The sequence below is a fragment of the Pecten maximus genome, unplaced genomic scaffold (assembly GCF_902652985.1).
Source record: "Pecten maximus unplaced genomic scaffold, xPecMax1.1, whole genome shotgun sequence".
Lineage (NCBI taxonomy): Eukaryota > Metazoa > Mollusca > Bivalvia > Pectinida > Pectinidae > Pecten > Pecten maximus.
Window position 1 is genome coordinate 1 of NW_022979283.1, and position 14,914 is coordinate 14,914.

A 14,914-nucleotide genomic window follows, 5' to 3' on the forward strand; every position below is an offset into this window, starting at 1 on the left:
AACGCCAAAACCAGAGGGCAAACATTCAGAACCAGAGGCAGAACCAACATCAGAACCAGAGGCAGAAGCAACGTCAGAGCCAGAGGCAGAAGCAATATCAGAACCAGAGACAGAAGCAACATCAGAACCTGAGGCAGAACCAACATCAGAACCAGAAGCAGAAGCAACATCACAACCAGAGGCAGAACCAACATCGGAACCAGAGACAGAAGCAACATCAGAACCAGAGGCAGAACCAACATCAGAACCAGAGACAGAAGCATCATCAGAACCAGAGGCAGAAGCAACAACGGAACCTGAAGCAGAAGCAACACCAGAACCTGAAGCAGAAGCAACATCAGAACCAGAGGCAGAAGCAACATCAGAACCAGAGACAGAAGCATCATCAGAACCAGAGGCAGAAGCAACAACGGAACCTGAAGCAGAAGCAACATCAGAACCTGAAGCAGAAGCAACATCAGAACCAGAGGCAGAAGCAACGCCAGAACCTGAAGCAGAAGCAACATCAGAACCAGAGGCAGAAGCAACATCAGAACCAGAGGCAGAAGCAACATCAGAACCAGAGGCAGAAGCAACGACAGAACCAGAGGCAGAACCAACATCAGAACCAGAGGCAGAAGCAACATCAGAACCAGAGGCAGAAGCAACATCAGAACCAGAGGCAGAAGCAACATCAGAACCAGAGGCAGAAGCAACGTCAGAACCTGAAGCAGAAGCAACATCAGAACCAGAGGCAGAAGTAACATCAGTACCAGAGGCAGAACCAACATCAGAACCAGAGGCAGAAGCAACATCAGAACCAGAGGCAGAAGCAACATCACAACCAGAGGCAGAAGCAACGTCAGAACCTGAAGCAGAAGCAACATCAGAACCAGAGGCAGAAGCAACATCAGAACCAGAGGCAGAAGCAACATCAGAACCAGAGGCAGAACCAACATCAGAACCGGAGACAGAAGCAACATCAGAACCAGAGGCAGAAGCAACAACGGAACCTGAAGCAGAAGCAACATCAGAACCTGAAGCAGAAGCAACATCAGAACCAGAGGCAGAAGCAACGTCAGAACCAGAGGCAGAAGCAACAACGGAACCTGAAGCAGAAGCAACATCAGAACCAGAGGCAGACTCAGCGGCAACATCTGAAGCTGAATCTGCGACAGAACCAGAGACAAGGCCTTCGGCAGTGGAGATAATTCTACCTCCAGTTTCCTTGATGGTGTTCGTGATAATTGGTAAGTGCGGGTGATTTTTATTTTGAACAAAGAGTGAATATCTTATCTTGGTCGTATAGGTTTTAACGGCGCACTTATGTCTTCATTTAATTTCGATAGAGTTATGTACTGTATATACATATACTTAGATGAAATGATAAGTTGATACTACATCATGCTTGTCCTGTACCACGGTGCAACTTACTACAGGATTGACTGGGCACAAAATCCAGTAAAAGGCTGCTAGCGTTTAATTTGGTGTTGAACCAATTATACATCTTACCTCAACCAATTTTATCATAAGGATTTCTTACAGAAGCAAAACCTCGACATAGCGATTTTTTTTAAACGGTACTTACAATACCATAAAATCGGTCAATGCTAGAAATGTTAATGTTGAACAATAGTTGCACAAGCTAGAAACCAAATGATCGAAAACTATCACCAAATACTGTGTTCCGATATATTAAGGGCCTAAACGCCGAAATGATCGAAAACTATCACCAAATACTGTGTTCCGATATATTAAGGGCCTAAACGCCCGGCGTTGAGATGTAGCTTCATTTATATCGTTCAGGCAGATTCCAAATGGCAGCCAGAAATCAACATTTCGCACGGACATATTGTGAAACGGATCGCCTGTGAACCCACAACAGTTCTGTTATTTAAGAATTCTAACGCTTTATAAATACAGGTCAAGAGTTATCGCAAGAAATGCTATTAATGCTTACTTTGTTGCAGGTCTTCTGTCGCTGTTGATCTCCAGTCGTTGTAAAACTTCACCGCTGGGTGTCGAGAAAAGACGACGACAGAGAGATACAAGCCGTGACGTGACCGATTTTAGTTATGACGACATCAGTGTTACGTCTGTGTCTACAGAGAACGAGTCATGCCATGGTGAATTCCTATCCAACTTTGATCTGGAAGTGCTTGAAAGTCTTCACTCCTCATACAACAAACCGTTAGAACTGCTAAAAATATCATTTCCCGCTTTATTGTCTTTGGGTTTATGTCCTTTTACCCTGTACCTGTATGAACCCTTTACGACATTTCTGTGGCCCCCTGATGAATACGAAACTCCGCCTGATATCAATGACGCCATAGCATGTTTCCTTGCCCCGGCTGGTCTTGTATACGCCACGTCGTTCGGGTTTGCTTTCCAGCAGGCACTGAACAAACAGAGAGATATTCTAGACAAGTTGACAACGGAGATCAGCATGATAGATCAAATTGCTACATTTTCCAGTAAACTTAAACTCATTAACAGCAATATACGGAGGGAAATATACTACGCTGTCAAATGTGAAGCTGTGTTCATGGTTCTACAGATTCTCAACAGGGAACAGACCTCATATCACTACAAGCCGAATGTGGATGTAAAAGGTATGTATTTGTCTTCTTGTCATGGTCCAATTCATTAATATTGCTCATGTTTTCTGCAATTACATCTGTATGGCCCAAATGCTTCATACTTTCGTTACTACAGAAAGATTTAAAGTGTTCCTAATGTTGTGAGGAATGTCGTCATTACACAAAGAAGCCATTGCATCAACATCATCAAAGCGCTTGGGCACAGAATTTTGCTGTTACTTTCCCCAAACCACACTGCAAATCTATATATATAAACAAACCTTTGTTATACTTAACACGTTGTAAATTAATTTCTGACTTGAAGAGTAGATGTGTATCCCGGTTCAGCTGCATGAAATATATTCTACATTCTATTTCATGATCAACATATATGATAGAGCTACACGAACGCCATCGTTTTTTATGGCAATGATATCTGAAATTACAGACTTTCATATAGCTGAGATAGTAAGCTAAGTATCACAACACAATTTAATCAGACTAATGACCAGTATAGCACACGTACACTGTTTACACGTTTTTACGTACAAGGTCATACACTGAAGGTCATACACTGACTTGTCTGTCGGTAATGTAGATCATTTTACTATAGGCCTAATTGATGTACGTAAAGGTAACTAGTATTCTCTATAGCTGTCCAACGTACCGGGATTCTCGGTTTGTTTGTTTGTGGATCGATCAGAGGACATCAGAACACACGATGTATCAATTAAGCGGCATCGATGTGAATTTACAAATTAGTTCGTAATTATGAAGTCAAGCTACTTCGGTTCTTTTACAACGTTTCCAGAAAACAGTTATATTAAGTTTTTCTTTGATAAATAAAAACTTCAGTTGTATTTATATATACAGATGGCATTCACTAGAGGATTTAGGGGGGAGCGGTCCTGGGAGTCAGGACCCCCCCCCCCCCCCCCCCCCCCCCCCTTTTTCGGAGGAGGAAAACTTTTATAGCCTTAAAAATGTCCCGGCGGCCCCCAGACCCTTCGCCAAAAAAATTCGTCGGCGCTCGCATTATCACTAAATTACTGGACATCCCCCCCCCCCCCCCCCCCCCCCCCCTTTCGAAAATCCTGGATCCGCGCCTGGCATTACGGCCACACAGTGGTACAAATGTATAAAAATGCATGAGTCTACAAGAGGGCTATATTTTAGTGATCCTGGCAAGGCCTGTATCGCTTCTCTTGATATTTTAGTGATCGTGGTAAAACACTCCTATTTAAGTTTTATTACAAATATTGGTTTTCCAGTTTGGGAACTGCCACTCAGTATCATACATCAGGGTCAACATTTTCCTTTGGCATTCAGCTTCTGGGCTCTAAGCATTTGACATTTGGACTTCAAAAGATAGGAAGGAAGCTAATACATTATATATGTACTGTGATGTGACTCTTGTTTTCTTCCACATCTATATTTGCTGGGCTACTTTAGCTTTGAATTGATCTATTTAAACCTTGCATACCTCACCTACTAAAAGCCAGGGTCATAGTCAGCTATTCACATTGTCCTTGACCTTTTGATCCAAATGCCATTGATCTTTGACCCAGTTACCAGTATCTTTGGTCAGTTGACTCATTGTTTAATTCCGAGAAACCATGCCTTTTATTGTCATAACAAAATATTTATCAGTGAAAAGATACAAACTTTGACCTTGACCGTTTGGCTTAATGACCTTGACCTTTGACCTTGATTATTGACATCAGTATCTTTTATTGCAAACTGATTATCTCGATAAAATTTCATGTAATTCGGTTAATAAATACTAAAGTTAACGAGAATTAAATTTGTGGATGGACAGACAAGCGGGCGGCCGGACGACAGAGAACGGACGATGGATAGATGACGGACGCTGGACGAAAGACGTACGCCATGGTGTGGCTTAAGCTCAACTCGGACCACGTTAATAATCAGACAAATTTCTTCTTTGTCAAATAAACACAATAACAGACTTTGCATCTGAAAAATCACAAAGTTTAGTTTCAATTAATACAATTTATGTTGACAGAGGTAGAGTACCGTTACATGGTAAAGTGGTATTTTAACCTCATGCTTTATGTCTACAGTGAAGATCTGGTCCATCGTCGACCTACTACGGGAGGTGGATGCCAGTGACAACAATATTGTCAACAAGACCATGTGTGATAAAATCATGGCCCACATCATAAAGCTTAACAGCATATGTTCCGACCGTATAGGTATTCTGCACACCAAGATACACCCTGTCAAGTAAGTTGGGATACAATACTGTAAACATGGGAATTTACGCGAGTGAAAAACGTACACCAAATCAGGCCATTCGGGCGCGAAAATTTCCAATACGCTTAATTTTGTGATGTTTGTGGTGTTGAAAGAAAAGGTTAAACGAGAAATAAACGCAGAAATGACCTCTATATACATATTGCAGTTTACCTATCGAAATCGCAAAATTAAACGTCCGCTAAAATAGCCATGTTTACGGTATCTTCTCTTTTCAATATGCTTTATTGTTTTTGTTTTATTTTTCGGTTCATTAATCGATAGCTAAAATGGTAAAACAAGTTCGCAGTTTAACAATTATTATATCGCCTGTCCAATGCTTTAAATTAATGGCCTTTTCAGGTTTTTTCAAGTTTTTGATTTCTCATTTGTTGCTTACAACCAACCCTGAATAAGTATGATATATTGTAATCTCCATCACGCGAAATGAAACACAAACACTCTACAAAGTATATTGATTGAATTTTGTTGTGTTCGACTATACCAATAATTCAAAAGAATATTTTGATATCATTTAATCAAAGTTTTTATTTTGTGTATCTTCTTATTCATCAATGCTGCGACATAACTAAATAATCAGTAAGGTTATGTGACGAACTTACTCCGGAGTATGTAAAGGGGTATACACACAACAATACTGATACTACAGAACTATATATATATATAGCATATATCATAACTACCTATAAACAGAATATGAGTTAGAAACTGCGTGTACGGTGTTTGTTTTTGTGTCTAGTCTTTTGGAGGAAAACGTCAGTAAAAACAAAGGTAAAATAAATGATAAGAAAAATGTTTTAGACAATAAAAAGGTATCGGTTTGCCTTTTGAAAAAAAACAACAAAAAAAAACAAAAAAAAACAAAAAAAAACAAACAAACAAACAAACAAAAACACGAATCACAATACCAGAATGGCCCCAATCTCACAACACTTTAAAATTAAAATACAAAATCGATTAAACATCACCAAGATGTAAGTACAAGTAGCTTAAAGCAGTATTTCACATTACATGTATTTCACGAATGATGTTGAATTTGTCGTAAAAATATCACACAAAACTGCTCCTTCATTATCAACTTATCTTTTGAATATTTCATGAACAGGTGGGCATTCCTGGAGACGTTGGGGTTTTTCTCGTTCATTGGTATCCTACTGTTACGAGCCCTGTCCTACCGGCTAGAGCTGACCATGTGTATCATCACTGTGTTCTCCATCAGCATGCTCTGCTACGTCGTGTCCGACCTTGACTCGCCCTTCAGTGGTTTCTTCCGCGTGGACTTATCCATACTTGGGGTGGTGGTCCAGCGACTGGAGAGAATGTACTACGAAGAGCGGACAATGGCAGAGGGAACTATTATCACAGTATCGACATTTGTAGATGACAGCGAATTGAAAGATTTGCGTTCTATGAAATCAAACAAACCATTATTTTAGGTCTTAAAGTATTACAATTGTTAAAATTATGTGTATTTGGCCGTCTGGTGTATGGTATTAGCACAAGTAAATCGGCTGTTTCATGATAAGTATTACAGCCAACCTTCATTATCAGAATTCTGCAATTTCAACAACATTGCGATTTGTACTTAAAACATATTTGTAAAATAGACAGCATGTATCAAATTATGGCTATTTATAATATTGCATGGAGTGATACAGCACAGTCTTGATGAGTAATAAAACAATAAAACATCTCATTGTTAATGGTCATATAAATAGCAAATCCAGAAATACAAGCATTTAATCACTACTTGGACGCAATTTAAAAAAGGTGACTTTATTAATTGTTAGTATGCAAAATGGCTAATCATGAACCCTGTTGTTGACATGTAATTAGCTCTTTGTGACTGTTAACAAAACATACTAAAAAGTAAAAGTTATTATGAAGTAATTATGAATCCAGTAAGAACGAGGCAGTTCCGCATCCTCCTCATAGCTGGTATTTTGAAAAATTGTAACACTAATGGGAAATAAATGATTTATATATATATATATATATATATTTTGTTGTTGAAAAACTGGATAACGTGCATGGTTACACTTGTTACCAAGCAAACATAATTCGTTGTCAACCAAGAAATGTAAATGTCGTGTAAATCATAATTTTCAAATTGCGATCAAGAAATGCAGAATAAACTCATTATTAACTGATTCTTCTTTTAAGACTTAAGAACCTGGTAGATTTAATCCACAGTAAACCAATGTAAGCTGTCCTCCCATAACCTATTCATATAATTCATAAGTATCTTAAAATTCATATTACAATTAATTGAAGGAGTCCCTCGGTAATTCATGAAAAACTCTTGCAGCTTGCCATTTTCAATCATGTAATTACTGTGTCCAACTTGGCCCTAGTTACTGAAAGTACACTACGATTGTTTATCTTGTTATTTTTATGCTTTGATTATTTATTTTTACATACATGTATCTCAAACCTTGTTCTGTTAGGTTCTGATAATTTTAGGATCACTTCATGCTCAACAAGTCAACCAGGAGATGAAGTTGTTCACATGGAATGGCAGCAATCTGCAGAAACAATGTTATCACTTGTGTCAATGTAGATACTGTCATAGAAGAACTACACTTCAACTGATACAGAAGCCGCTGTTATTGTGGAATATGGGCCTAAAAGGAGTTCTCATTGCAGCTTGTATATAGCGTTGTTACAATCGGTTCTATTTAGGGATCCTGGTGGAATTGTTATTTACGTTAAAAAATGATTTTAAATGAATAAAAGTGGACCAGAAAGAAAATCTGTGATACCATAAATTTTAGAATTTTGCTTTCTAAGATAAACACCGTTAAGTGCGGGCGGACAGACACCGTGAGTACGGCCATGACATACAGACACCGCGAGTACGGCCATGATATACAGACACCGCGAGACGGCCATGACATACAGACACTGCGAGTACGGCCATGACATACAGACACCGCGAGTACGGCCATGACATACAGACACCGCGAGTACGGCCATGACATACAGACACCGCGAGTACGGCCATGACATACAGACACCGCAAGTACGGCCATGACATACAGACACCGCGAGTACGGCCATGACATACAGACACCGCGAGTACGGTCATGGCATACAGACACCGCGAGTACGGCCATGATATACAGACACCGCGAGTACGGCCATGATATACAGACACCGCGAGTACGGCCATGACATACAGACACCGCGAGTACGGCAATGACATACAGACACCGTGAGTACGGCCATGATATACAGACACCGCGAGTACGGCCATGACATACAGACACCGCGAGTACGGCAATGACATACAGACACCGCGAGTACGGCCATGATATACAGACACCGCGAGTACGGCCATGATATACAGACATCGCGAGTACGGCCATGACATACAGACACCGCGAGACGGCCATGATATACGGACACCGCGAGTACGGCCATGACATACAGACACCGCGAGACGGCCATGACATACAGACACCACGAGTACGGCCATGACATACAGACACCGCGAGTACGGTCATGACATACAGACATCGCGAGTACGGCCATGATATACAGACACCGCGAGACGGCCATGACATACAGACACTGCGAGTACGGCCATGACATACAGACACCGCGAGTACGGCCATTACATACAGACACTGCGAGTACGGCCATGACATACAGACACCGCGAGTACGGCCATGACATACAGACACCGCGAGTACGGCCATGACATACAGACACCGCGAGTACGGCCATGACATACAGACACCGCGAGTACGGCCATGACATACAGACACCGCGAGTACGGCCATGATATACAGACACCGCGAGACGGCCATGACATACAGACACCGCGAGTACGGTCATGATATACAGACACCGCGAGACGGCCATGATATAGACACCGTGAGTACGGCCATGACATACAGACACCGCGAGTACGGTCATGATATACAGACACCGCGAGACGGCCATGATATAGACACCGTGAGTACGGCCATGACATACAGACACCGCGAGTACGGCCATGACATACAGACACTGCGAGTACGACCATGCTATACAGACACCGCGAGTACGGCCATGACATACAGACACCGCGAGTACGGCAATGACATACAGACACCGCGAGTACGGCCATGATATACAGACACTGCGAGTACGGCCATGATATACAGACACCGCGAGTACGGTCATGACATACAGACACCGCGAGTACGGCCATGACATACAGACACCGCGAGTACGGCCATGACATACAGACACCGTGAGTACGGCCATGACATACAGACATTTTTTTAATTGATGGCAAAAGATGACAGAAGATGACAAATGCTGATAAAAGCGGACAAATAATGTCAAAAGAGGACAAAGGAGGATAAACGAGGACAAATGACAATAGTTTTACCTATTCTTTGAACTGGACTTGGCCGAGAGTTGATCTCTATATAACTAATGGTCAATAGTCCAAATCATTCAGACGTTTTACCAACCCTTATTTATTGGTAGGACGCTGATCAGTTTATCGACACCAGGCAGACATTTTTACCTATAATGGAAATTTTCTACCGACTACAGTACCACGGAGGGCCAGTATAATGTATGGGGCCTCGGCCTCACCCCTGAGGGTTTTACTGCCTATCTATGGGTCAATAGTAAGTCAGAAGTACACCAGATAACGAATTTATCGGACCAAGGACTTTTTTTATACAATTTTTTTATACACCAGGGACGTATTTTGTCCTGTTCCATCAGTCTTCCTAGCGTTCAGGTAGAAATGTGGAAGGGCTTGACCATCTAATCTTCAGTTCTCACACTCTACATCCTGTCTATTTTTGACCAAACGAATCTGAAAATTAATTGTTACAGTTCGTAGTGTTCTCTGTGAATTTTATTCCTTTTTTTTTTGTCAATGAGACTAATTTAATATTTCCCTAACTATGGATGCAACAAAGAAATCGTAAACCAATCAAAACGCATTTAGAGTTTATTCCACGTGTGGTATAAAACCTTATTACAGTGTCTATTTGAATAAATAAATAAATAAATATTGTGAATTAATTATATACCTTTGTTTACTTGTTTTTATTAATAGTTCAATCGTCAGGCAGAGGCAAGTAGAAAGTTTCTTGTACAAACTTTCTGCTTCCCACTAATGGTTGTAAATGAATTAAAACTAGAAAGACCATCAGGTTTGGGTGATAGCTAAGGTTTATTACTGTATTGTCATTGTAACGTAATATTGCGTAAATATCTGTCATTACATAATCTGGCTAGGATTACATACTATTGCATAAAGGATTACGTAACATATTCATAATTAATACAGATACATTTAGAGGAAAAACATGTAATAAACCATGTAGTAAATTGTCCAAACACACAAACCTGCGTAGTGTAGTTATAATTATGTAATGACTAGATAAAAAGTGTCATAAATACAGATGAAAATAAAATATTGAGAAAAAATAGTTCGTTGAAAAGTGCTGGGATCTCGTTCCATGATCAAATGCATGCCCATTGTCCACATAATGACACACTGCACAGCAGTACGAGATTATTCCTGATAAAGTCCACTGCATATATCCAACATATAAGTGTTCAATGTTCCTTTGAGGCAACCCTAGGTTGGGTCCTCAGCACGTATGGTTATAATCCACAGGTATCAGTATACATGTACCTTCACATAATGTCCATAGAATATACAAACAAGTAACACCACATGTCACCGTCCAATATGAAAAGTATATAGTCACTGTCCAATATACATTTTACAGTTCACTGTTCATATATCGCACATGCATATGTATATATCAAGTGTAGGTATTCATGGCAAGATTCAGGACATAGATACTTGATTTTCCTTAAAATTTTCTTTTAATAGCCTCCCCAAGGGAATTACTGAGATGCTGACGATGTGCCAAGGAAGGATCTATGTAGTTTTTATGTGCATCACTTCTCCAATCACCTTGCGCCTGAATAAGTTCTGAGGGTAGTCCACATTCAAGTGCAAAGGATGCACCCCCGCGTGTAAAGCTATGGCCTGAATACTTAGTATGGTCTATTCCTATGTTCCTAAGGCATTGATGTAGGCGGGAGAGAAATGTGTTGTAATCTAGCAGCCTAGGACCCCCTGGGGTTGAAAACATAAAAACAGGTATCATCTTATCCTGGGTGGGACAAAGCCTGAATAAAAGCAGGATAGCTTGCGTTGGGCAAAGGGGGGAAGACATGGTTAATGGTAGTGGGACAGAGAGTGTTCTGTCTCGAAACTGTATAGTTTTTGACCAACTGACACGAAGGACTACCCCCTTTGAGCTGAATAGTACATTATGACGACTCAAGTGTTTCTCGGGACTAAATTCCTTTAAAGAAGGAGCGAGTAAGTTAGACTTCCTAAAAAAGGAGAAAAAGGCTACCAAACAAGCCGCCCAGAAACATATATCACGTGGTGCATGAAGGTCCAGTTGTGATAAAATCTGTAATAGGATGTTTGGTGTTATAGGAAGTTTTGGACAAGTAGAGTCACCCAGGACTCTACGAGCTCCTCTTAAGAGACTGTTGGTGAAATAATTGTCAATTGCATTGTTTAAGCCAACTTCCAGATGTAGAAGTCTTACAGCTGACAGGTAATTCCTTATTGAGTAGAATTGTAGGCGGAATGATAGGAAGGCAATGTACCGTCCTAAATCCGCAGTAGAAATAGGCACTGGTTTTATAGCATGGTCCCCACAAAACTTGAGATATGTATCTAGATAGGTACAGTATTTGCGTCTTGTAGAAGAAGCCAAGGCGTTAGCCCTTAAGAGGGATACTTGCTCATCCAGCCTCTTGGTATTTAAAGTCGTCCCTAGATAAAAGAAGGGAAAGAGACTTGATAGACATATGGTATAACCAAGAGAAAATAGGGACTGGAGGTTGGAGCAATGATAAAAATGTGTGAAACGCTTTCTGTTCATGTAATCGTGACACACAATCTGCTAAACAATTATGTTTCCCCTTTATATGCCAGGATGACAAATGGAAATTATGTGTGGCCGATAGCCAGAAAAGATATCTGAGAAACCGCATAACAATAGGATTTCGAGACGTGCATTTGTTTATGCTTGATACAGTGACCATATTGTCCGAATAGACAATAATCCGCTTATTAGCCCAGGCCGGAGCCCAGTAATGTGCTGCAAGGCATACAGCTAAAACTTCCTTCTCATTTATGTGCATTTGTTTAGCACCAGGGATGTCAGATGACCAGTTGGAATAAAACCAGTCATTGCCCCAATGTCCCCCTGCCCCTTCATTACAAGCATCTGTGTATATATTTGTAACAGGGACTTTGTTTAATAGGAGGGATTTACCGTTAAAGGTTTGAAGGAAGGTATGCCACCAAGCTAAGTCCCGGAGGACGTCTGCATTAAACCGGAGTTTATGAGAATCTTTTTTGAGGGTGCAGATAGCATTTATCAGTCTGCGAAGGAAAACTCTCCCGCCATACACTACTGATGATGCCCAGTTTAATTTGCCTACTAAAGATTGCAGTTGCTTTTTGGTTGCACGACGACGAGAACTGAAAATGTCCAGATCTGACTTAAGTGCTTGAAGCTTCTCGTTAGGAAGCCTTAGATGCATTTCATGGGAATCTATCTCAATATCCAGAAAAGTTAAAGTGCGGGATGGATCGACAACTTTGTTCCAGCTAATCATGAATCCCAACCTTCGTAAGAGGTATAATAAGGTATTCAAGGTATACATGCATTGTTCCTTAGATAATTCACAGATAAAGAAGTCGTCCAAGTATGCTATTATGTTACGAAAACCCTACGGTTCATGATACGAATCACAGCCTGGGAAAGTCTATGAAAGATACTAGGTGCTAAACGAGAGCCAAATGGTAATTTTGTATCTATTAAGTAACGAGTACCATCTTTAAATTCCCAATGAATGCCAGTTACCATATGACTTTTTCGACTAATTGGGACTACCCGGTACGCACTTTTAAGATCTACTTTTGCCATATAACAGTCAGGTGAGACTAGTCTTGCAGCGGAATCAACAGTACTAAACTTGTACTTGGAAATGTCAGTAACAGTCATTTACTGCTGATCCTTCAGGTCTACTACAGTCATGTATCAACCTGACACCCCCATCAGGTTTTGGTATGACCCCCCAAAGGGCTTATGACCTTTGGTGGGTTAGGGACTTCAACATAGTTCCCATTTTCAATCTCTGTCAAAATTTGGTCTGTTGCTTTCTGATATAGTGGGCCTGAAATTCTTGCAGACGGGTGGTTTTTTAAAAGGACCGGGGTAGGGTTTGATGAAGGATCAATTATGTCAAAACCATTTTTAATTCCATTTAGGATATAATTCTTGTCTACATCATTTTTTAATTCATTTTCCCGGGCTGCGAAGTTCAAACTTGGTGAGGGTTTAACTTTAACTAGTTTTTTGAAGCATGGCTACCCCTTGCATGCGCAGCAAAGCAGCCTGGCATAGAACAAACATGTTCATATTTGCATGATTGGCTCAGACAACCCTCCTTTGAATTATTTTTTTTGCAGATCTCCTTTCGCTGGGGAGTAAAATTAGCAAATTTTGCTGAGCTTGAATTAGAAGAAAAAATTTTCTTCTGTGTTGCTGACTGAGAAGGCTGAGATTGTCTGAGTCGTAAAAACTCATCTGATAGGTGGGACACAGCAGTGCCCTAACGGAATTTGTGTTCATGTTGAAGGCGCCTATACTCCCTATCGTACAGAAAGACAGACACCATCTCATGCGATGATATCAAACGATAGATTCTGGATGTGTGTGACAGATAGTCAAAGACATTATCTTTGGGTAAAATACCATCCTGGACTAATTTGTACAAAATTGCCAAATTTGCATTGGACCACTGAGTCAGAGATATATTTTCAAGTTTGGATAAGTGGTCCAGTTTTATATACAAATTGAAAATCATCATTTTCAGTCACAACCTTCTCAGTCTGCAACCCCCCATTTTCAAAATCAGTGATGTCCAAACACCCACCATCACGAGTCTGATTGAGAGATTTTAGGTGGACCTGGGGATCCTGCCATGAGTACCCACCTTGCAATATCTGTGCTGGTGTCTCTTGTCTTAGTGGTCCACCTCCCTGCTGTCCTTGTGCTCTTTGGAGGTTTGACAGGACTTCCCTCACGAGAATGTCCTGATCCTGGGAAAGGTCCTCATGATCACTGTTATGATCTTGGTCGTTGTCCACTTCCTGGCACGTCGCTTGTTTGTCGGGTTGCCGGGCTTGTTCCGGGATGAAGGTCTGCTTCACCGCCTTAATTATGAGCTTTGCCTGTCCTATAGGTATTTTAGCTTTTGACAAGTCTTCTGGACTTAGACAGGAAAGCGCTTCCATAGATTGGAAGCCAAGGCCAAATAATATTTTTAGAGACTCCATGGTGATCTTTTTTTGAATAGCCCATGTCTCTACCTTTTTCATATCCGTATCCATTGACTCCATTTTGGTAAATTATAAAAATGTTGGTTGTTTTAACTGAAGTCCAAAATGATGATGAATCCAAAGTTATCTTGTTTTGTATTAAAGTCCTAAATGCCGAAATTCTTATTTTAGTGAGAGTTCATAATAAGGTGATGTCCAAAATTACGCTGTGTTTTTTGAGTTGCCACAGAAATAACACCCATCACAAAATGCGGCACAGTCCAGGCGAACAATGCATGGCCTAAAGATGCAGATTTTTTAACAATGTCCCGACGTCTTGGAAGTGTTTCCTCGCTGAGAACAACATCGTTTGGTATATTTAGAAAATTCCTGATATTAATAATTTCTGCCATGATGGTGTTACAAAAGATTTTTCGGGTCTAAAACATATCGTTACTGTAACCTTTTAAAGATAGAGTTTTGAAGCTGCCGACTTTCAAAGCAGCAACCTACCTGGACTGTACAGTAACGCAGAATTTTTGAAAGTGAACGTTTATCTGGGATTTCAATATACATACTAGAATTTTGGTTTGATTCAAAATGATTGGATGTTCCTTACCCTATCGAAAATTTTGTTGTGTCCCAGGGGAAAACACAACTGGGCCACCATTTGTTTACATCGCTACGCAGTATGAAA

At 40.6% G+C, this 14,914-nt stretch overlaps 1 protein-coding gene across 1 annotated transcript; it reads left to right on the forward strand.

Moving 5' to 3' along the window:
- Positions 1-53: 53 nt before the first annotated feature.
- On the forward strand, positions 54-6,798 carry LOC117318435 (immunoglobulin A1 protease autotransporter-like; the record flags this gene model as incomplete). The annotated part of the gene is made up of 4 exons (XM_033873423.1): positions 54-1,225; positions 1,940-2,591; positions 4,643-4,805; positions 5,941-6,798. Coding segments are annotated over 4 exons (2,318 nt in total), but the record flags the coding sequence as incomplete, so codon positions are not given.
- Between the last annotated feature and the right edge of the window lie 8,116 nt (positions 6,799-14,914).